Below are 24,036 nucleotides of genomic sequence, written 5' to 3' on the forward strand. Positions count from 1 at the left end.
CATTGGTCTGTCTCTGAGACATGGGGTATACTGAAAGGTTTAAGATCAGGGCCCCAGTGGGGCCCATGGTTCTTGGTTTTTTACCCTTCTCACAGCTCCCAAGTCTCACTCTTTCCTTGTCTTTGTCACTATAGCCCCCACCCTTCCTGCAGCCTCTTAATTCCTGATAGAGTTGTAATTTCACCTTTGTCACTCACTGGAGGGCAGAAGGGGTTGGGGCCTCTAGGGGTCGGGGGTTAGGAGACCCCAGGAGCTGTGAGTTTAACTAATTGGGAACTATTGTTTCCATTGCCACTCTAAGAACATTGCTTCTCCTGTGCACCATTAACTAATCAACATCATCTTCACCTGTTTCTGGTCCAAACGAGCCTCCCTTTATTTCATGTCCTTACCATTGCTGAGGGCAGTGATTTCCCACTGGGGGAGGATGACAAAGCAGTATGTCCCATAGATCTTTAGTGTTAGAAGGGACTTCAGAGTTAATCTATCTCCCATCAAGGTAGGAACACCTTTGAGAACATCACTGAAAGGGGGATTAGCCAGCTGACTGGTGACTTTTTTTTCAGTGCCAGTTGCATGTGGAAGTTCCAGGGCCAGGGATTAAACCCACACCATAGCAGCAACCTAAACTGCAGTAGTGACAATGCCAGATCCTTAACCCGCTAAGCCACACATAAACTCCTATTGGTGACTATCCAGAGGGGATCACATTCCATTGTTGGATGACTCAAATCTTTAGAAATCTTTATTATTAAAAGTTCTATCATTTATTCAGTGCTTAACATGTATGAACATATGCATGTATAATATATGAAACACTGAATTGTACACTTTTTTTTTTCTTTTTAGGACCACACTTGCAGCACATGGACGTTCCCTGGCTAGGGGCTGCTTTGGAGCTGTAGCTGTCAGCCTATACCACAGCCATAGCAATGCTGGATCCAAGCCATGTCTGCTACCTATGCTGCAGCTTGCCACAATGGTGAATCCTTAACCCTCTGAGCCACAACAGAAATTCCTGAATTGTACATTTTAAAATGGTAAATTTTATGTTATGTGAGTTAGATCTCAATTTTTAGAATGAGGTAAGATTATCTAAAACCAAGAACCACCTTTATTATTAAAGGAAAAGCATTTTATTCATGCTCCGTAAAATGTGGAACAAAACAAAAATGTTTTATAAATGTGTCAATATATAATATTGTATTTAAAGTCCTAAAATCAGAAATATGGCATAAACACTTGGAAAGAATAACTAAAAATACAATTTTAGACAAAATTGTCTACCTAGAAACTCCAAAGCAATCAACTAGAATTAGAGAAAACAAAGGATTTCCACTAAGTACAAATAGAAGGAAAGAAGACTGGAGAGAGATACCTGGGAAACAGGAACATTTAAGGGACAGGAGGAAGAAGAGGAGCCATAAAGAAGCCTGAGAGTGAAGAGCTGAAGAGACAGAATAATCGTTCTAGAGTAATGTCCCTAGAGCCAAGACAGAATTTCAAGAAAGGAATGATCCAGTGAGATCTGGATTGGTCTATGACCATACCACCCTGAACATCCACGATCTTGCTGATCTCAGAAGCTAAGCAGGGTTGGGTCTGGCTAGTTCTTGAATGAGCGATCTGGATCCGGATCAGAATACAATAAACATACCAAAAGAGAGTAAGAAAGTATTATTTAATACATCTTACAGGTGCTATCAACACAGTAGATGCTCATTGAATAGTATATTTGAGTAGCTGTGCTCCAAGTGTGGTCTGAGGACCAGCAGAATTGGCTTCACCTGATGACTCATTAGAAGCGCGGACTCTCGGGTCCCAGCCTCAGGGCCTATTGAATCAGGTGTTACATATGAATATGAAAGTTTCAAAAGCACTGTTTTACAGCTATGTGGAGACTGATGCCCTCCTGGCTTTCTACAGCTCACCTTCTCAAATGGATGGTCGATGCACACTGCCTCATTTTTTAACTCCTTCCTTAATGAAAATGATCTAGGTTCATTTCTACTAGATTCAACAAATTTGAATCTTTCCTCTGTTCCTATGTTCCAGACAATGTTACAGGCATTTGAATACATCAGTGGAATGAACAAGAAATCCCTTCTGGTCCTAACAAGGCCAAAGTAAGATCACCAAATAATAAATGATAATTTACAATAAGGCAGTGAATTTGCCTCTTTCTGTTTTTCCCCAAAATTATCTTTCCAGCAGCCCAGAGCAATGCAATAATATCTGTTCAAAAACATTTTTTTTCTAAGTAGAAACATTTTAAGGTCTAAGGATCAAGCCCCAATGACAATGCATCCATTAATCTTCCAGCTTCCTTTTCACCCTTGCTTTGACTTAGTATCCCTGCTTTAACCTCACCACTATTTTTTTTAACCACAGCATACAGTGGTTTGACATGGGATCTTGGTTTCCAGACCAGGTATTGAAACTGCGCTGCAGAAGAAACTGATGAAGCCTAACCACTAGACCACCAGGGAACTCCCTCACCACTCTTCTTAAGGAAGAGATTCAAGTTCTGTGCCAGGTAACTATGAGGGTTCCCAAGGAGCCTTTTGGAAGTGAAATTAGGATTTAGATATTGTTGTGATAGAACTAAATGTATAAATGTTTTCACATATGGTTTATATTAAGCTTTAATTTTAGAACATAGTTTAACCTTTTGTTCTCCAGTTGTTATTCACATCTTCAAATATCAATGGATGGATACATAACTTTGTTTTATGTATTGTGTTTTATGGTAGGTGTTTCTGTTTAAATACACCTTGTTTAATATATGTTGTTGATTCATTAGCATTGTCAACAGAACCATAACTCATGCCTGTATAAAGTTTATTTATTTACTTATTTACTTAGTCTTTTTAGGGCTGCACCCTTGGCATATGGAAGTTCCCGGGCTAGGAGTCGAATTGGAGCTGTTGCTGCTGGCCTATGCCACAGCCACAACAATGCCAGATTCTTAACCCACTGAGTGAGGCCAGGGATTTAACCTGCGTCCTCATGGATGCTAGTCAGATTCGTTAACCACTGAGCCATGATGGGAACTCTAAGAATAAAGTTTATTTAACGCATGTTTTCTCTCTAAAGTACATCATAGCTTTCCTGAATTTAGAATTGCTTGAAAGCACTTCAGCACTAAGTTTTGGGGCCATTTTAAACAGTGAAACCACCAAGAAAAAGCACAGAAATGCTAAAACTGTGGTACTAAGTAGATCATGAAAAGGACGCTTACTTACAACATGAACAGAAGGTGGAGTATTGCCTTGTTTGATCTCACTGGGAATGTGCACATTGGGCAATTCAAAATTTTCACCACTCTGCGCATATCTGTGAATGATTGTGAAACTGCCACAGGTATTGATTTTTTGGGTCACAAATAAAATTTAGCAAGCAGAGGAATTCACTAGACAGAACTCACAAAAGAGAATCGAATCTAAATGCTGTGTGTTACTCTGCAGCTTGAGGCTTCTTGGGCTTATGACGCTGCCATCTCAACGTGCGGTTTCTAGGTTACCTCATCAGGGAAGAGATGGCTGGAGCATCATTCACTAGCTCTTACATTCTTTGGTCATTCACTATCCATTGGCCAAAACTAATCACCTGACCCCACTTAACTGCAAGAGACCTGGAAAATGTGGGGACTCTTTGAATCTCTAGTGAGATATATATATATATGGAACTATATATATTGAGGATGTTTCAGATTTCTCAACTCCTTTGGCTCCTCCCAGCCATCTCCAGTTGCCAGATCACAGAGCATTCCAATCACCCCATCAATCTAATCCATTTCACTTTAATCCAAAACACATGATTAATTTCCTGCTCCAGACTCCCTGTAATTTCATTTAGCTGCTTCTGTTTTTCTCTCTTTCCATTGTTCATACACAGATTCGAGCTTGTCTTACTTTTGTTGAACCTTAGCAGATTGTAAACAGTAACATGCTTATATTGAATAAGGCTGATACATTTGCTGTAAACCCTAAACACGTTACCCTCAGTTGTTACAAAGTCTGAATCCTTGGCAGCAACAGGATTGCTTAACCTGCTTGCTACATCCCCATGTGGCCTGCCAAGAATTTCCCATTCTGGGAGTTCCCTTGTGGCACAGTGGATTAGGAACATGGCATTGTCACTGCTGTGGTGTGGGTTCGATCCCTAGCCTGGGAACTTCCATATGCTGTATGTGTGGTCAAAAGGAAAAAAAAAAGAACCTCCCATCCTGGGTTGAGGTTCCCCTATTTGCTTGACTTATCTAGTTCCACACTTGTTCTAAAGATCTTTCACTGAAGACACTATTTCTTATTAACAATTTCTGTATTACTTAGGACTGTTTCAAATAGAAGAATTCATATTGAGCAAGCCTAATAGTAATAGTAGTCACATTTAGTGAATGTTTATTCTGCACCAGTGCCTGGCACATAAGGGGTGCTTACTCTTTTTGAATGAATGCCAGACACTGTGTTAAGTCCTTTAAATGCCTTATCAAATTTAATCATTACAATTCTATACTAGTATTTCTCCTTTTTTTTTTTTTTTTTTTTTTTGCCATTTCTTGGGCCGCTCCCACGGCATATGGAGGTTTCCAGGCTAGGGGTCTAACTGGAGCTGTAGCCACTGGCCTATACCACAGCCACAGCAGTGTGGGATCCGAGCCGCGTCTGCAACCTACACCACAGCTCACGGCAATGCCGGATCCTTAACCCACTGAGCAAGGCCAAGGATCGAACCCACAACCTCATGGTTCCTAGTTGGATTCGTTAACCACTGAGCCACAATGGGAACTCCTAGTATTTCTCCTTTTTACAGAAAAGAACCCTGTGACACAGAGGGGTTTAGAAACTACTCAGGACACACTGCTAGTATATGTTGGAGCCAGAATTTGAACACAGCCATATCACTTTTTGCTACACTATTAGCAAAAAAGGAGAATTTATTATAACAGGTTTGTTATAGAACCAAGGGAAGAAATTCAAGTGGATTAAAGAATGGGCTGGAACCAGGAGCTAGAAACCTGTTGGCAATCCAAGACATATTCTTCCTCTGATTCTCTTCTCTGCTTTTCAGACTAGACATGGTATTTTTAATGAGCAAAGAGAAAACACTGGCAAAGTGATGCAATAGCTCATTTCATTGGTTCATTTTTGACTCACCTTGGAAAACCCCAGCACTGCCCTCAACTCTGGTAGCCTGGGCCAAGTCATTCCATTTCCTTGGGCCTCCATTTCCTCACCTATAAAATAAGAAGTTGAAGTTCCCGTCGTGGCTTAGTGGTAACGAACCTGACTAATATCTATGAGGACGTGGGTTTGATCCCTGTCCTTGTTTAGTGGGTTAAGGATCCGGTGTTGCCATGAGCTGTGGTGTAGGTTGCAGACATGGCTCAGATCCCGAGTTGCTGTGGCTGTGGCTGTGGTGTGGGGCGGCACCTACAGCTCCAATTCAACCCCTAGCCTGAGAACCTCCATATGCCATGGGTGCAGCCCTAAAAAGTCAAAAAAAAAAAAAAAAGAGAGAGAGAGAGAGAGACTTTTTTTTACCAGAGTATTCCTCAGGTCCCTTCCAGTTGTAAAATTCTGTGATCCTAAGTGAACCTTCTGGGACAGAGGCAGATTAATAATGGATTCGGATGTGTGGGTTTGGGCAATGGAATAGACTAGGGTTCTAAGGAAAGAGGAACAAAATTTGGTTTGAGTGGAGCCTCAGTTTTGAATTACTGTTTAGAGCTGGTGTCAGATGAAGGCCTTGGGGATGTGTAAATGGAAGACAGAAAAGACTTCTCACTCTGACCATATCAGAGAGATGGGATCTCTGATCTGTGAGCAGTTCTCTCTCCTCTCTCTCCATCTGTGTGTGTGTGTCCGCGCGCGCGTGTGCGTGCGTGCGTGCACATGTGTGCATACACCGTGTGTAAGGGGCGTAGCCCCCCTTGCACAGTAATTTAATCTGATTTATTTCTTTCTTTTCTCACTGCAGAATTTTGTAAGGCTTTTCCCCTAGGCCACTGAAAGAGAGCCAGAGAGCAAACCCAAACACTTGAATGGCCTAATGAGCAAGTCCCACCTCTCTGTCTACTTTCTTATCCATAAGATGAAAGATTTAGACTATGTGATCTCTGAAGTCCTGCCCAACTCCTTAACATGTTGTGGCTTTGGGTATTGAGTCAAAAGCCTTTCTCTTCATGAACGTTCCATCCTTGGACCAGATCTTTGTCTTCATTCCTCTTCTCTGTTTACATCTGGCTGCCCAGTTCCTTTTTCCTGGCTCCCTTTTTTCCTTGATTCCTTCAAATTCTGCTTGCTTTTAGTTCCTTTGGACCCTCCTTGTTTTCTTATGTTTTTTATCAAGAAGAAGAGTGTTTTATTAATTATACACTTCAGGATTCTAGGGAGTAATTACTAAAGTGAGGTAGATTTAACATAGGCTTTCCCTGGAAAGATCCTGCGTCTGTCTATTTAGTCTATATTGTTTCTGTTTATATTCCTTTTTTTTTTTTTTTGTCTTTTGTCTTTTTAGGGCCACACCCATGGCATATGGAGGTTCCCAGGCTAGGGGTCGAATCAGAGCTGTAGCCACCAGCCTACACCACAGCTACGTCTGTGATCTACACCACAGCTCATGGCAATGCTGGATCCTTAACCCACTGAGCAAGGCCAGGGATTGAACCCAAGTCCTCATGAATACTAGTCGAGCTCATTAACCACTGAGCCATGACGGGAGCTCCTGTTTTCTTATATTTCTTATATTACTATTTATTTAATATTATCTTTATATATTTCTTATATTTCTGCAGACCCTCCAGATTACACCCCTGATCTCCAGTACTGTTCCATGTCTATATCTGCCTCCTCCTATCTGCATCCTGGCTCCCAAAGGATGAAGCTATACCCTTGGGTTCCTCAGAGGGCCCCCTGGGATCCCCTATCATTGGTCCCTCTGACAGAGGCACACCCTTCTCCAAAGCCAAAGGATCAGGTATTCTGTGGCTCGGGTGACAAACCTGCTGTCAGGTTACAGATATTGTTTCCTGAAAGACCACACTACAGTGTCAGTGGAGACTCAGGCTTCCTGCAGCACCTGCTCTCACTTAGCTATCCCACACAAGGTGAGAATAAGCAGTACTCATCTCTAGTACCAGCGCTCACCTGGAAACATGGCTCTGAGCCTCTGGCCCCTGCTGCTGCTGCTGCTATCCTGGGCAGGTGAGAGGAACATCGAGCAGGGCTGGGGAGGAAGGGGATGGCTGCAGCAAAGAGACTTCAGAATGCAGAGATTAACTGGTTAGAGAAAAGACAAAGGGGTGAGGAAGAGGGGCAGAGACTGGCACTAAGGAGAAAACAAGTGTTAAGAAAGCAGGCCAGACTTGCACCGTTGCTAAAAGGGATTCAGCTCACCAACTCCTTCACCTCATCTTTACATCCAGCTAGAGACTGAGTTCCAGGGCAGGGCTAACTTTTGGTTCTAGGCTTTTCCTCTTCAGTGGTCTCCCCTTTCTCTCCTTACAGTGACTCTGGTTCCCACTGGGCCTCAGTCCCTGGACTCTGGTCTCTTCCTCCTGAAGTCATTTTTCTCCGCTCTGGACCAGGCTCCCCAGAGGTCCCTCAGCCGCTCACGGTTCTCTGCATTCCTGGCCAACATTTCTTCTTCCTTTGAGCCTGGGAGAATGGGGGAGGGACCAGTGGGAGAGCCCCCACCTCTCCAGCCCCCTGCCCTCCGGCTCCATGATTTCTTAGTGACACTGAGAGGCAGCCCAGACTGGGAGCCAATGCTAGGGTTGCTGGGGGATGTGCTGGCACTGCTGGGACAGGAACAGACACCCCGGGACTTCCTAGGGCACCAGGCAGGTGTGCTGGGTGGACTTGCAGAGGTGCTACTGGGAGCCTTAGTTCCTGGGGGGCCCCCTACCCCTACCCGGCCCCCATGTACCCGTGATGGGCCCTCTGACTGTGTTCTGACAGCTGACTGGTTGCCTTCTCTGCTGCTGTTGTTAGAAGGCACACGCTGGCAGGCCCTGGTGCAGGTGCAGCCTGATATAGACCTCACCAATGCCACAGGCCTTGATGGGAGGGAGCCAGCCCCCCATCTTTTGCAGGGTCTGTTGAGTTTGCTCACCCCAGTAGGGGAACTGGGCTCTGAGGAGGCTCTTTGGGGAGGTCTGCTGCGCACAGTGGGGGCCCCACTCTATGCTACCTTCCAGGAAGGGCTGCTCCGTGTCACTCACTCACTGCAGGATGAGGTCTTTTCCGTTCTGGGGCAACCAGAGCCTGATGCCAATGGGCAGTGCCAGGGAGGTGAGTGCTGCTGGGTCCGGGGCTGGGCTGTGGCAGGGCAAGAATGATTGAGACTAGGGTAGTCCTCTTCCTTACTCTTTTCTTCCTAGGCAACCTTCAGCAGCTGCTCTTGTGGTAAGTAACAGGAGAGGAGTTCTGAGGGGTTGGGCCTGGGAAGTCATCAGCCTCCAGAAGATAAGAGGAAGCTGAAGGGAGGAGTGTCGTTTAGTGGTTTTAGACTGTGATTATCCGGGTTGGTGTCCCAGCTCTACCTCTTCCTAGCTGTGTGACCTTGGGCAGGTTACAGTCTCATTCTATACCTCAATTTCCCCACTTATAAAATAAATATAATATTAGCTACTGCAGAGGTTTTGTAGGGGATTAAGGGAGTTGATACTGTATGTGTAAACCACTCAGAATTATGCTTGGTACTTAGTGCTTGATAAATGTTAACTAATAAAGTTGGGGTATGGAAAGAAAGGGCAAGATTGGATTTCTCCACCACTTACTATTTCAGTACAACTGTGCCAGAGCACAGGTGGACAGATTCAGTTGCTGGGCAGATTTGCTGATATGAGGCCAACCAAGAGTTTTGTTTAAGTTACCTAAAGTGTATGCAGAAAGGAGAAAGAAGGGAGCCAGGTAGACAGAAGGGACACCAGCTGGGCTGCTCATAGGTGATTTTGTACCGTTGTGGGACAGATCTCTCTCCCTTTCACCTGCAACCCAGCATTTAAACAATACTAATACTTCTAGGGACCTCACTTTTGGAAAAGCCCGTGTTTGCCACCAGCCTCCCCGAGGCCCTGCCCAATATACCGTGGGCTCTGGGCCAAGACAAGAATTTTTAACTTGAGAAAATGTAAACTTACCAGACACTGCCTACTCCTCCCTCTGCACCCAGGGGCATCCGGCACAACCTTTCCTGGGATGTCCAGGCGCTGGGCTTTCTGTCTGGATCACCACCCCCACCCCCAGCCCTCCTCCACTGCTTGAGCACAGGTGTGCCTCTGCCCAGGACTTCCCAGCCCTCAGCCCACATCAGCCCTCGCCAACGGCGGGCCATCTCTGTGGAGGCCCTCTGTGAGAACCACTCAGCCCCAGCACCACCCTACAGCATCTCCAACTTCTCCATCCACTTGCTCTGCCAGCAGGTCAAGCCTACCACCCCGCAACCCCCTCCTAGCACTGCTGCCATCTGCCAGACAGCTGTGTGGTATGCAGTCTCATGGGTACCAGGTGCCCAAGGCTGGCTCCAGGCCTGCCACGACCAGTTTCCCGATCAGTTCCTAGAGGCCATCTGTGGCAACCTCTCCTTCTCTACCCTGTTGGGCCCCAACCGCCGCCTGATAAAGCGGCTCTGTGCTGGCCTGCTTCCACCCCCCACCAGCTGCCCTGAAGGCCTTCCCCCTGTCCCTGTCACCCCAGAGATCTTCTGGGGCTGCTTCTTGGAGAACGAGACTCTATGGGCCGAGCAGCTGTGTGGGGAGGCCAGTCTGCAGGCTGTGCCCCCCAGCAATCAGGCTTGGGTTCAGCACGTGTGCCAGGGGCCCACCCCAGATGTCACTGCCTCCCCACCCTGCCACATTGGACCTTGTGGGGAGCGCTGCCCAGATGGAGGCAGCTTCCTGATGATGGTCTGTGCCAATGACACCATGTACGAGGCCCTGGTACCCTTCTGGCCTTGGCTAGCAGGCCAGTGCAGGATAAGTCGTGGGGGCAATGATACTTGCTTCCTGGAGGGGTTACTGGGTCCTCTTCTGCCCTCTCTACCACCACTGGGACCATCTCCACTCTGCCTGGCCCCGGGCCCCTTCCTGCTTGGCATGCTGTCACAACTACCACGCTGTCAGTCCTCCGTGCCGGCCCTTGCCCACTCCACACGCCTACACTATTTCCTGCGCCTGCTGGCCTTCCTCCTGGGTCCAGGCGCCGGAGGGAATGAGGCCCAGGGGATGCTGGGTCAGGCCCTGATGCTCTCCAGTCTCCCAGACAACTGCTCCTTCTGGGATGCCTTCCGCCCAGAAGGCCGGCGCAGTGTGCTACGGACAGTTGGGGAGTACCTGGAACAGGAGGAGCAGCCGACCCCACTGGACTTCGACCCCACTGCCAGCTCCAGCTCTGGTTTAAGCAAGATGGAGCTGCTGGCCTGCTTCAGCGTAAGTGGTCTGCCAAGGTGAAAGCTCCTGGAAGAGAGGGAAGGGCCTCCATGGGAATTCTCTAATTTATTCTTGAGAAGCAGTAGTACAGTGCAGTGGCTTAAGCCTGCAGCTCTGGACTTACACAGGCTTGGGATCATATCTTAGTTCTATGATCAACCCTGGACAAGTTTTTAACCTCTCTGAGCAATGTTTTTGTCATCTTTAAACAAATGGTGGAGGATAATAGTGCCACTCTTTTAGGGTGGCTGTAAGGATTACATTGATAATACATGCTGTAGGCTTAGCACTAGTATGTGATATATAAACATGCAATACATATTACCTCATTATTCTTTTCTTTTCTTTTTTCTTCTTTTTTTTTTCTTTTCTTTCTTTTTTTTTTTTTTTTTTTTTTTTTTGTCTTTTCGCCTTTTCTAGGGCCGCTCCTGCGGCATATGGAGGTTCCCAGGCTAGGGGTCTAATCGGAGCTGTAGCCACCAGCCTACACCAGAGCCACAGCAACACCAGGTCCGACTGCACCTGCGATGCACACCATAGGTCACAGCAATGCCAGATCCTCAACCCACTGAGCAAGTCCAGGGATCGAACCCGCAACCTCATGGTTCCTAGTTGGATTCGTTAACCACTGCGCCATGACGGGAACTCCAGTTACCTCATTATTCTTTCTGATGCTTTGATTCTCCCCCTTTCTGTGTCCAGAAAGTGAGGGGATCAACTTAGAGAGCTCTAATTCTATCCCTAGATAGTGAAAATTAGAAGCTGGCAAAATGTAGAGATAAGACAGAAAGGAGAAAAATTCAGGGTGACTGCAAATCAGAAGAGTTGGGTTCTAGGTTCAACTCTGCTGCAAGTGTGGTGTTAGGCAAATAATTTAATTTGGTTTTCCTGGGCTTCAGTTTCTTCTCTCTAGAGTGAAGGGGCTAGAATATGTGAATACCATAGTTCATTCTTTGAGTTCCTGTTATATGTAAGACACTTTACTAGGTTCCCTAGGGCATATAAAGTTTCTTTACTCTGTGTTAAGGTCCACCTTTCTCGAGTCCTGGGTCCAGTGAAATGTAATAATTTGGTTCCTATCTACAAGTATTATTGAGCCAGCTATGGGCCTGGCATGGGAAGGGCTATAAGAGAATTTAGAGACAAGGCCCCTGACCTAAAGATGTTTAAGATCTGAGGAGACACTAGCTAGCTTTGGATGAAGGACAAACATCCTAGCAAGTGGAGCTGGAAACTGGGGAAGCTGCAGGGGGGGCAGAGGTGGCAGCTCTCCTAGCATCTTTTCTGTTTCTCCACCAGCCTGTGCTGTGGGATCTGCTCCAGAGGGAGAAGAGTGTTTGGGCCCTGCAAATTCTAGTGCAGGTAACAGATGGGGGTGGGATGGGTATGTGGGTGGACTGGCTGACAGCTGTGGCCTGAAGTCGTTGCCCAGGAAAGCTGTAACTACCATGACCTTCTACTCCCAGGCATATCTACACATGCCACCAGAAAACCTCCAGCAGGTAGTGCTTTCAGCAGAGAGGGAGGCTGCTCAGGGATTCCTGACACTCATGCACCGTTCCTGGGCCCAGCTGCAGGTGGGCATAGAAGGAGACGGGAATAAGGGTGGCAGGGGAGAGCTAAAAATCAAGAACACCTGGAACCCAGTGGGCAGAGGGCTCATCCAGCAGAAGGAGGAACTCAGAGGATAGGATAGTGGGCCTCTCCAGAGCTGGCATCCATTCCTGTGTCGTCACAGGTGCCACCATCTGAGGAGCAGGCCTTGGGTCGCCTGACAGCTTTGCTGCTCCAGCGGTACCCGCGCCTCACCTCCCAGCTCTTCATTGACCTGTCACCGCTCATCCCCTTCTTGGCTGTCTCCGACCTGATGCGCTTCCCACCATCCCTATTGGCCAATGACAGTGTGTAAGGGCCCCATACTCTCCCCCTAATCCTGTCAGGATCAGATCAACCCCACCCACCTGGAGCAGCCCCTTCTATTAAAACTGGGGAGTCTCCTTCCTGCCCAGGACAGCAGGGCTGCACAGAGCTAGGGCACAACAGTTCGGAACAAGGCCTAGGGGTAAGACCTGTTATTCTCCCCAGCCTGGCTGCCATCCGGGATTATAGTCCTGGAATGAGGCCTGAACAGAAGGAGGCTCTGGCAAAGCGGCTACTGGCCCCTGAGCTCTTCGGGGAGGTGCCTGCCTGGCCCCAAGAGCTGCTTTGGGCAGTGTTGCCCTTGCTTCCCCATCTCCCTCTGGAGAATTTTCTGCAGCTCAGCCCTCATCAGGTAGGAGAATGATCATTTATTGGACTAGCCTGTTTTCTGCTGGGTGAGGTGGGAGTCTGCAGCATGTCTCCTAGTGAGCCCTCCCCGTAAATGCCCCACACTGATCCCCAACATGAGCTGACCCTCCCCATCTCAGATCCAGGCCCTGGGAGATAGCTGGCCAGCAGCAGGTCTCGGGCCAGGGCATGCCCGACATGTGCTGCGTAGCCTGGTGAACCAGAGTGTCCATGATGGAGAGGAACAGGTGCGCAGGTGAGTAGTTGTGGGAACATTGGTAAAGGCCAGAGAGAGAGAGGCAGGTATAGCTGCCAACATGGATTGGAGTCCTGGGAAGGAAGGGGCAAGAGAGTAGGCAGTGGTGCACGGCAGTGTGGAGCTCCAGCAGTGAGGCCCATCTGTGGCATCCACGTTTCCTAGTCCAGTGATCAGAGTGTTTGCTCTACGTACCCCCATAGTCCCTGCTTCAGTCCCAGCCTCAGTGACCACATGAAGGCCAGCTTCCTACCCTCCTCAGGCTGGGTCCCCTCGCCTGTTTCCTGAGCCCTGAGGAGCTTCAGAGCCTGGCACCCTTGAATGATCCAATGGGGCCTATAGAACGGGGGCTGTTGGAATGTGCGGCCAATGGGACCCTCAGCCCACAAGGACGGGTGAGCCCCTTGGCAAAGGCCTACAAGGCTCCAGGCTTTCCCTGGGGTGGGGGGTGGGGTGGTCTGTGTGGAGGACTAGCCCAGTCATCTCGGTCCAGCTTGAGCACAGTGGTGTCAGCCCTCACTCTGCCTCAGCCACCTTCATTCCTTACTTCCCATCTTATCCATTTCCACCTCCTCCTGACTCTGCTCCATCTGGTCTATGACGTCTCAAACATACCCTTGATTGATGTCTTGAGCCCAGTCTGCTCCCGTCCCATCCTTGGTTCCAAGCCAGCACCCAGATCCTGGGAAATCCAGATGTGGGATTAGAGAGGATGCTTAAGGTTCATCTCTCTTCTTTCCAGCCCCAAACCTTCTTTGGTTTCAGGTAGCATATGAACTTCTGGGGGTGTTGCGCTCATCTGGAGGAGCTGTGCTGAGCCCCAGGGAGCTTCGAGTTTGGGCCCCTCTCTTCCCTCAGCTGGGCCTCCGCTTCCTGCAGGAGCTGTCAGAGCCCCAGCTCAGAGCCATGCTTCCTGCCCTTCAAGGAACCAGTGTCACACCTGCCCAGGTGGGCCTGTCTCACACTCTGGCTTCCACCCCCAACCCCTGGCACCTCAGGAGAATTACATTCAGGGACACCATCAGCGCCCCCCATCCCAAAACCTCCCTTTACTCTGTCCCAAGGAGGATGCCTTCTTCCCCTTTCCTCAGATGAAGAGCCCAGGGCCAGGCTGGTCACTGGGGTGGTAGAGAGGAAGCTTGGAAGTTTGGGAGGGCAGGCAGGACCTCCTTGGGACCTGGCTGCCAAGACCTGAGAACTGTTGTTTCCTGTCCCATCCTATCTTAGGCTGTCCTACTGCTGGGACGGCTCCTCCCTAGGCATGATGTGAGTAGCAGCCACTTCTCAGCATTCCCCCAAGCTCTCCGCCCCTCTCTTTCCTGGCTCCTACATCTGACCCTTCTTCCCTCACAACTCCCCTTACACCTACTGCCTTGCTGTACTAGACAGTCCTCTTCCCTACCACCTGGCCCATCTTCTCCAGGCTTCTTGTCTCTCTTGCTCCCCAGCTGTCCCTGGAGGAATTCTGCTCCTTGCACCCTCTGCTTCCAGGCCTCAGCTCCCAGACACTCCAGGCCATCCCTAGGCGAGTTCTGGTTGGGGCCTGTTCCTGCCTGGCCCCTGAACTCTCACGCCTGTCAGCCTGCCAGACCGCGGCGCTGCTGCAGACCTTTCGGGTAGGAGAGCAGCAGGGATGATGGACAATGGGGATGGGGGCTCTGGCTGAGGGGAAAGCCCTCTCCCCTATGGCCAGGGAAGGCCCCCCAAAACTTCCTCACTTTTACACACACACACACACACACACACACACACACACACACACACACAGAGCCAATTCTTATGCAGGTGAAAGATGGAGTTAAAAACATGGGTGCAACAGGTGCGGGTGCAGCTGTGTGTATCCCTGGTCAGGTACGTGTGGTTTCTCCCAACTAAGCTCCTTTTCATGTCTCAGGAGGGTCTCACTGGGCTGCTGCTGCCCCCCATTCTCTCGCTGCACTGGCCCTGAGAGTCCAAGTTAACTCTGTGCCCTCCAGAACATTAGCAGCTCTCCCCACATGTGGCTGCAGGACAGCATGGCTCAGCTTTCAGATAGAAATGAAGGCTCAGAGAGACAAAGGGGGTTTGGTTGGTTCATCAGGTGCCTAAATAGCCACAACAAAACCACAACCACCTTTACTGTGAGGGCTCTTAAGTGTTCCCTGCTAGAGTGGCACATGCCATTCCACCCTTCTCCTAGTTTTGGTCTCTTCCTGCTCCCATGGTTCCACTTCTCTGAGGCCTGAACCCAGACATCCTTTCACCAATCACTCCACTGCTGCCCACTCCCTAGCAGCCTATCCCCACCACCTGGCCAGACTGCCTGCTCCCCCTGCTCCCACTAAAGCTGCTGCACCTGGACTCTGCTGCTCTCCTGGCTGACCGACGGCGCTACCGGGAGCTGCCCTGGTCTGAGCAGCAGGTAATTCTCCCCATCACCCCAGGACTCCCTTCTCTTGAAATTTTCCACCTCCCTTACCCAGTCTTTGGCTCTGATTAGGCAACTTATCCCTAGCATCCCTTATGATATGACTTGCTTTGCTCTTTCTTTCTCTCTCCTCCCTATTCCTCCATTTCTTCCCCTCTCCCCACCTCAGAGAGGAGTGGGCAATTGGGAGATCAAGAGGCTGGTGGGATCCAGAGGGTGGAGAAACAGTATTGGGTCCAAGGCATCTCAGGTCTTTGGGCAATCTTTCTGCTGGGAATCGGCTCTTTTTTCTTTCTCTTGTAGGCACAGTTTCTCTGGAAGAAGATGCAGGTACCCACTAACATGACCCTCAGGAATCTACAGTGAGTAACTTGCATTGAGCTATGAGTTTAATTCAGCTAACATTTTTTTAGTGTTTACCATGTGCCAGGCACCCTGTGATAGGCAGGGGAAGGGGTATGAGAAGGAATGATGACCCTCAGCTTGTGGGTCTTCTCCTAGCTCCTCTTCCCCTGGCCTTCCTGCCCTTCTGTAGCACAACACCTGACTGGATCTAAGGGATTCAGAAGACCTGCATTCAGGTCCTACCCTATTCAAGATTTTGGGCAAGTCATTTAACCTCTCTAAGCTTCAATTTTTCCTTCTGTAGAATAAGAATTAAAATGGTACCTACCTTGGCATTCCCGTTGTGGCTCAGTGGAAATGAACCCAACTAGTATCCGTGAGGATGCGGGTTCCACCCCTGGCTCTGCTCAGTGGGTTAAGGATCTGGCGTTGCCAAGAGCTGTGATGTAGGTTGCAGATGTGGCTTGTATCTGGTGTTGCTGTGGCTGCGGCATAGGCCGGCCACTACAGCTCCGATTTGACCTCTAGCCTGGGAACCTCCATATGCTCAGATATGGCCCTAAAAAGACAACAAAACAAAACAAAAAAAGCAAAGAGCCATGGACTTCAGAATCTGAAGTCCACGCTCTAGTCAGACTTTACCACATTTCTAGTAGAATGACATTGGGAATGTCACGACTTCTGTAAATGTTTATTTTCTTCTCTGGTAAACAGTGATGATTTGTGGGGAGCCAAGGGGAATATCTTTGGGAGAACATTTCTCAAGCTATAAATGACCATAAAGGAATGTCTGTACTTGTGTTGGGAATGTTGATATCATGGAACAGACAGGTGTGGCATGTGGTGCATGAGCATCTTCCCACTCACACACCTACAGGGCTCTGGGTACTCTGGCAGGGGGCATGTCCTGTGAATTTCTGCAGCAGATCAGCTCAATGGCAGACTTCCTTGAAGTGGTGCACATGGTCTACCAGCTGCCCACTGGGGTTCGAGGGAGCCTGGTGAGAGGGGTGCTTGGGTATTAGTGGGAACAGGGAGGCAGGGACCCTGGGTCCTGAACCCAGCTTCCATGCTCAGCTGTTCTGAACCCGCTTCCCTACACTTTGCCACAGAGGACCTGTATCTGGGCAGAGCTCCAGCGGAGGATGGCAATGCCGGAGCCAGAGCTGGCAGCTCTGGGGCCAGAACTGAGTGGTCTGGACACCAAGCTACTCCTGGACTTACCGTAAGGCTACACCTGGAGATACTGGCTTCTCAGAAGGCTCAACCTTGGGTAGAAGATCTGCCCTTAGGAAATGCTCCAGAGGTGGTGCTTTTGTGCTTTCCCTGACATCAGTTAGAGCCTAAAGAGAGGGTTTTATTCAAAGTTGCTCTCTGTATGGGCTGGCTTCCTGAACATGGCTCCAGCATGGGACCGCTGAGGGTGGCAACACTGTAATGTGGCCTGCCAAGCAATCTTCGTATAACCTATGCCATCCTTATATTCTATAGGTCTTTCCACAGGTTTGGCTCTTTGCTACTTGACTCAGTTCCAGACCTGGCAACCCTAGGTCTGTTACTTCTGATTTTTTCAGAAAAAGCGCTTTAAAAAAAAAAAAGCCATTCAAATCTGTTTAAATATATTGGTTCTTGGAAGTAATTTAGAATCCCAAAGTCCTGGGGGAGGTGAGAGATTCCAGACTATGAATTAGCAGACTCGACTTCCTCATTTGTGGACAAGGGATAAGAAAACATCTCTCTTAAAAACCTCTCAGGTTTTGGTGTTCCCCCTGGTGATTCAGCTGGTTAAGAACCCAACTAGTATCCATGAGGATGCAGGTTCGATCACTGCCCTCGCTCCGTGGGCTAAGGATCTGTCATGCTGCAAGTGCAGTGTGGGTCATAAATGCGGCTTGGATCTGGCATTGCTGTGGCTGTGGTGTAGGCACACAGGACAATGCCAGATCCTTAACTGGCTGAGCCACCAGGAAACTCCTGGGGCTGTTTAGTATCAGTTCCTATCCAGGGCCCCAGGGCTTGGTCTGGTGTTACCTCTTGTCTGGGAAACATGGCATCCTGTGGTCCCCCTGTTGTCATGTTGTTATAGGATCCGGTTGATTGACAGACTCTCCAATGAGTCCATCATGCTGGTGGTAGAGCTGGTACGAGGCACTCCAGAGCAGCTGTTGGCACTGACCCCACTCCACCGGGCAGCCCTGGCAGAGAGGGCACTACAAAACTTGGTAAGAGTCTACCCCCCCCAACTCAGAACTGTGGCCTGGGCAATCAATTCTCATCCTTCAGACAATGCTCTCTGTCCTCTAGGCCCAGATCTGGACTTTTGTTGCCAAACAGGTTTTTGTTTACAAGGCTCTACCCACAAGATCCACCTCTGGGTTCTATTCTTTGACAGTCTGCTTCAGGTTTCTTGTCCATAGCCCTTGGAGTATAAGAAATTCCTTGGATTCTACTTTTCAGTCTTTCTGCCTGCTCCAGTTTGGGCTCCTTGTTTAGAAAAGTGGGAGTTCCCGTGGTTTCTCAGTGGTAACAAACCCGACTAATGTCCGTGAGGATGTGGGTTTGGGAGTTCCCATCGTAGGGCAGCGGAAACAAATCCGATTAGGAACCATAAGGTTGCAGGTTCGATCCATGGCCTCAATCAGTGGGTTAAGGATCCGGCATTGGTGTGAGCTGTGGTGTAGGTCACAGACGTGGTTCAGATCCTGCATTGCTGTGGCTGTGGTGTAGGCCAGCAGCTGTAGCTCCAATTTGACCCCTAGCCTGGGAACCTCCATAGGCCTTGGGTGTGGCCCTAAAAAGCAAAAAAAAAAAAAAAAAAAGATACGGGTTTGATCCCTGGCCTCATTCTGGGGTGAAGGATCTGGTGTTGTGGCGGGTGTGGCATAGGCTGGCAGCTGCAGCTCTGATTCAGCCCCTAGCCTGAGAACTTCCATATGCTGCAGGTGCAGCCCTAAAAAGCAAAACAAAACAAAAGGAAAGAAAAGTGGTAAGCAATGGTAAGCAATGAATTCCATAGGGTCTTGAGTTAGGAGCTGGAGGGAGGCAAGGTTAAAGGTCTTGGTATCTTGATCGGATTCTGGTCCTCTGGGTTAGAGGTGCATTGTCCCATCTCCAGGCTCCAAAGGAGACAATAGTCTCAAGGGAAGTGCTGGAGACATTGGGCCCCTTGGTTGGATTCCTGGGGACAGAGAGCACACGACGGATCCCCCTGCAGATCCTGCTGGCCCATCTCAGTCAGCTCCAGGGCTTCTGCTTAGGGGAGCTATTTGCCACAGAGCTGGGAGAGCTGCTGTTGCAGGAGCCTCTTCTTGGGTATGGACCTTTGGGAACTTGGAATTCTAACTCATCCTACACCCACCCTCTCAACCAGCCTGTCAGTGACAGCCCATTCAATATACTTGAGGTCCTTGGAGCCCTGAATCCCCAGCCCCAGCCTGCCCTCTTCCCACTTCCCTTTCCTCACAGTTCCCTCAGCATCCCAGCCCCTGACTTTCTTTCTGTCCCTCAGGAAACCAGAGCTATGGAGCCAGGATGAAATAGAGCAAGCAGGACGCCTAGTATTCACCTTGTCCGCTGAGGCTATTTCCTTGGTCCCTAGGGTGAGGTGAAGGAACAAGGGAGGGAATAAGAGCAGAGAAGGGACTGGTGAACTGGTACTGGGGAGCCAGGGTCAAGGAGGTTGAGGGCAAAAGGTGTAAAGCCTGAATCTGGGAGAGACTGCTAAAAAGAGAGAATTATGGCTGTGGTCACTGGCCTGACCTGCCCGGCTCTCCCCACTCTCTCTCTACCCTTCCACCCAGGAGGCCTTGAGCCCAGAGACCCTGGAGCGGCTCCTAGAGAAGCAGCAGAGCTGGGAGCAGAGCAGAGCTGGGCAGCTGTGTGCAGGGCCAAGGCTTGCTCCCAAGAAAGCAGCCCTGGTAGCTGGTGTTGTGCGGCCCGCTGCAGTGAATCTCCCAGGTGAAATACCCAAATGCTCACACATCAGGGTATATAGGAAAGAACATCCAGTGACGCAGGTAGATGTGACCCCCTTCCAGCAGATTTGTACAACCTCTCTCTTTTCTTTTTACTCTCTCTTGGCCATGCTTGTAGCATGCAGAAGTTCCTGGACCAGGGATTGAACCTGTGCCACAGCAGCTACCTGAGCCTCAGCAGTGACAATGCCAAATCTTTAATCAGCTGAGCCACCAGAGAACTTCTGGGCTGGGGTTTTCTAATCTGTAAAGCACAGGGGTGTGAAGGATGATCTTCAAGGCATCCTAGTTCTAGGGTTCTATAGCTCTGGGAATTTGTAAGTCTTTACTTTTTTTTTTGTCCTTGGGCTGCACCAGCAGCATATGGAGGTTCCCAGGCTAGGGGTCCAAGCAGAGCTATAGCTGCTGGCCACAGCCACAGCAATGCCAGATCTGAGCTGTGCCTGTGACTTACTCCACAGCTCACGGCAACACCGGATCTTTAACCCACAGAGCAAGGCCAAGGATCAAACCCGCATTCTCATGGATACTAGTCGGGCTCGGGCTCGTTAACCACTGAGCCACAATGAAAACTGCATACATTTTTCGTCCAGGACTCCCCTTTCCCTCCTCTTTTATCCCTGTAACAGATGACTCAGCTCTAAGCTTGGCCAAGAGTGGAGCTCTCTGCTGGGAAGATGCTTAGGTTGTAGGAAGGAGACACTGTGGAACTCTGGACCTGTGTTCTAATCTAGATCTGTCATTTAATCCCTGGGCAACCTCCTCGGTCTTCCATCCACAAATGAGGGTCACTTGTACTGATATCATTGAGTCCTATAAATCTCACACTGTAGTAATCCCTTGACCCATACTGCCCACATTGCCCTGTCCTTCAAGGGTTAGAGGGGTCATTCCATCTATAGATATCTCTCTGGGCATGCGTTAATACTATACTGACCTCTGGCCCTGCCTTCCCTCTTCAGAACCTGTGCCAAATTGTGCAGATATACGGGGAACATTCCCTTCGGCCTGGTCTGCCACCCAGATTGCAGAGATGGAGCTCTCAGACTTTGAGGACTGCCTAGCACTATTTGCAGGAGACCCAGGACTTGGGCCTGAGGAACTACGGGCTGCGATGCGCAAAGCAAAACAGGTTAGTGATGGAGAGGCTAACTGTGGTTGGAGGTGGAATGCCATAAGGAAGTTGGTTGGTGTCAGATGCAAGGGAACAGATAGCTGGGTGAGAAGAGGAGGTAATAGGAGATAAAAGAAAGGATTACAGAATTTGGATCCTGAAAAGGAAGTCAGAGGGGATGAATACTGAAGAAAGGAAGCTGGTGCATGGGTAGAGGGACTAGAGAAGTGACTTCAAAAATTTTAGTGTGTATCACAATCCTCTGGGGAGCAGGGGTTTTTTATTTGTTCGGTTTTTTTGTTTTGTTTTGTTTTGTTTTTTTGGTTTTTAGGGCTGCACCCTCAGCATATGGAAGTTCCCAGCTAGGCATCCAACCAGAGCTACAGCTGCCAGCCTTTGCCACAGTCACAGCAAGGGAGCAAGTTTTTAAAATGCTTATTCGAGGAGTTCCTGGTGGCTTAGTGGGTAAAGGATCTGGTGTTGTCACTGCTGTGGCGTGGCTTGATCCCTGGCCCTGGAATTTCCACATGCCCTGGCATGGGCATAAATAAATAAATAAAATGTTTATTTGAGGATCCTCTGCTAGACTCACTGAAGAAGTGTCTCTGAGGATGGGGTCTGGGTATCTGCATCTTCATAGTCATCCTCCACCTTGAAAGTCTGGTGCACATGAAAATTTAAAACTCATAGACTAGAGTTTGCTATTCTTCTCTATTGAGACTTGAGCCTTTTACTAACACCTTAGTCAGAGGCATCTTAATACAAACCTCTCATTTTGCAGTTGAAGAAACTAAAGACCCAGAGAAGGCAAATGATTTGCATAGAGTTACATAGCTGAGGTCAGAGGCAAGAAAGACTGACTTGGCACTCTGACTCCTAGTTCAATGCTTTGCCTGCCATTCACACTGTTCCTCTCTTTCTCTAGCTGTGGGGTCCCCCCAGGGGATTCCATCCTGAGCAGATCCTGCAACTGGGTCGACTCTTAATAGGTCTAGGAGAGCGGGAACTACAGGAGCTTGACCTGGTGGACTGGGGAGTGCTGAGCACCCTGGGGCAGATAGATGGCTGGAGCTCTGTCCAGGTAACATCTTCCATCCCACTCATCCCATAGATTCAGACCTCTGGGACATCTAAAGCCCAAGGAGGTTTTTTCTGTGACCCTGTGTGGTCATTCTTTCTCTTTTCCTATTACCCCATACTAGTAGCCTTATGAACTTTGTGATTTACTTCCTCTGGGGCCCTGAACACACAATACTTCCTCCTGCCTCTTTCCCCTTTGGTCTCCTCTTTTTCCATCTTTTTTTTTTTTTTTGATTCTCTACCTTCCCCATGGCTATTGGCTCCTCAGGTCTTAATAATAAAAGAATATAGTCCAGTAGCACTTATCTCTCCCTAATCAGGTCCCTATCCATGAATTCCCTATGACTTCTCTCCTTATCCTGTGGCCTCCTCCCCCAACCCCCACCCCAACCCCCAGCTTCGAGTTGTGGTCTCCAGTTTCCTGCGGCAGAGTGGCCGGCATGTGAGTCACCTGGACTTCCTCCACCTGACTGCACTGGGCTACACGCTCTGTGGACTTCGGCCAGAGGAGCTGCAGCATATCAGCAGTTGGGAGTTTAGGTCACCTGTGGGGGGGGGTGTGTGTGGGTGGTGGGGCTGAGGGAAAGGTGGGCTGTCTGGGGAGGGAAGGATCATGCAGGAATGGTCCCATGGTGTAAGGGACCTCACTCAAAGCCATCTTATGACCTCAGACCCTGTTGCTGTGGCTGAATCTTTCTCCCTTTCTTCCCACTCTTCCACAGCCAAGCGGCTCTCTTCCTGGGCAACCTGCGTCTCCCATGTTCTGAGGAGCAACTGGAGGTTCTGGCCCAACTTCTTGTGCTGCCTGGTGGTTTTGGCCCAATCAGTAACTGGGGGCCTGAGATCTTCACTGAAATTGGCACAATAGCAGGTAGGGAGACTGGGCCACTGCTGGTGCTAGGTGCCAGCAGTTGATTTCCATACCCTGGATGGACTGGGTGGAGGACTGTTCTGGAATTCTTTTTTTTTTTTTTTTTTTTTTTTTTTTTTTTTTTTTTTGTCTTTTTGTCTTTTTGTTGTTGTTGTTGTTGTTATTGTTGCTATTTCTTGGGCCGCTCCCGCGGCATATGGAGGCTCCCAGGCTAGGGGTCTAATCGGAGCCGCAGCCACTAGCCTACGCCAGAGCCACAGCAACGCGGGATCCGAGCCGCGTCTGCAACCTACACCACAGCTCACGGCAACGCCGGATCGTTAGCCCACTGAGCAAGGGCAGGGACCGAACCCGCAACCCCATGGTTCCTAGTCGGATTCGTTAACCACTGCGCCATGACGGGAACTCCCTGTTCTGGAATTCTTAAGGTGGGAATCTGAAAAAGCATTTAGGGAAGAGGTTGGAGATGTATTGGGGAAGATCTATGCTAGGATAATTTGGGAGTAGTTGGAGGTCTGTAGGTTTGAAGAGAAGGAAAAAGGCCAGTTTAAGATGTTTGGATGCTTACCCCACTTGCTTCAACAGCTGGAATTCCAGACCTGGCTCTTTCAGCATTGCTGCGAGGACAAATCCAGGGCCTTACTCCTCTTGCCATTTCTGTCATCCCTGCTCCTAAATTTGCTGTAAGTACTGATGAGTGGAGTCTGGGTGACCACAAGAGAGCTGGACCCAACAAAGTGTGCAATGGCTAGACCAATTCCTGCTTTCACTCCCAGGTGGTGTTCAGCCCCACCCAGCTATCTAGTCTAACCAGCGTTCAGGCTGTGGCTGTCACTCCTGAGCAAATGGCCTTTCTGAGTCCTGAGCAGCGACGAGCAGTTGCATGGGCTCAATATGAGGGGAAGGAGAGCCCAGAACAGCAGGGTGAGTTCCCAGTGGCACAGCTTAGCCCCCAACTCCTGACCCAGAATCTGAACCCTAATGTGATACTGGTTGGCTCACAGAACCTTTCAGGGAAATCCTGGAGTGAAGGGATCTAGAGGCATACAGTTTCCAAGGCTCCTGGGGAACAGAGTTGTGATATTCCTTCCATTCTCTGTCTCATTACAGGTCGAAGCACAGCCTGGGGTCTCCAGGACTGGTCACAACCCTCCTGGGCCCTGGCACTGACCATCTGCTTTCTTGGCAACCTGTTATGAGCCTGTCTCTACAGTTAAAGAGAGATTCTTGGGAAAGACATTTTAAGTAATGAATAAAGTACAAATGGAAGTGCATTCTAATTATCC

At 49.2% G+C, this 24,036-nt stretch overlaps 1 protein-coding gene across 13 annotated transcripts; it reads left to right on the top strand.

The window, feature by feature from the left end:
* The first annotated feature begins 2,101 nt into the window (after positions 1 to 2,101).
* On the top strand, positions 2,102 to 24,024 carry STRC (stereocilin). 13 transcript variants are annotated; one of them, XM_013993078.3, is made up of 31 exons: positions 2,109 to 2,126; positions 2,427 to 2,536; positions 6,800 to 7,208; positions 7,512 to 8,297; positions 8,387 to 8,411; positions 9,181 to 10,435; positions 11,735 to 11,797; positions 11,902 to 12,012; positions 12,174 to 12,340; positions 12,521 to 12,707; positions 12,844 to 12,959; positions 13,222 to 13,354; positions 13,725 to 13,907; positions 14,187 to 14,225; positions 14,408 to 14,575; positions 14,745 to 14,810; positions 15,232 to 15,360; positions 15,670 to 15,728; positions 16,589 to 16,712; positions 16,824 to 16,936; positions 17,798 to 17,933; positions 18,827 to 19,023; positions 19,220 to 19,310; positions 19,512 to 19,668; positions 20,648 to 20,817; positions 21,725 to 21,880; positions 22,277 to 22,419; positions 22,602 to 22,750; positions 23,336 to 23,433; positions 23,527 to 23,674; positions 23,861 to 24,024. In XM_013993078.3, exons 3-31 carry the CDS (start codon positions 7,160 to 7,162, stop codon positions 23,947 to 23,949), a joined length of 5,307 nt encoding a protein of 1,768 aa, XP_013848532.1. In that variant the 5' UTR covers positions 2,109 to 2,126; positions 2,427 to 2,536; positions 6,800 to 7,159; the 3' UTR covers positions 23,950 to 24,024. The 13 variants fall into 13 exon arrangements, 7 of the variants coding, with proteins under 7 accessions (XP_084828158.1, XP_013848532.1, XP_084828132.1 ...); XM_084972006.1 differs by having other exon boundaries at positions 15,235 to 15,360; XM_084972014.1 differs by lacking the exon at positions 14,745 to 14,810.
* Positions 24,025 to 24,036: the final 12 nt, after the last annotated feature.

The sequence above is a fragment of the Sus scrofa genome, chromosome 1 (genome assembly GCF_054392235.1).
Source record: "Sus scrofa isolate SSC_HxYL_T2T_F1_AM1 chromosome 1, Sscrofa_HxYL_maternal_Yorkshire_Landrace_v2.0, whole genome shotgun sequence".
Classification (NCBI taxonomy): domain Eukaryota; kingdom Metazoa; phylum Chordata; class Mammalia; order Artiodactyla; family Suidae; genus Sus; species Sus scrofa.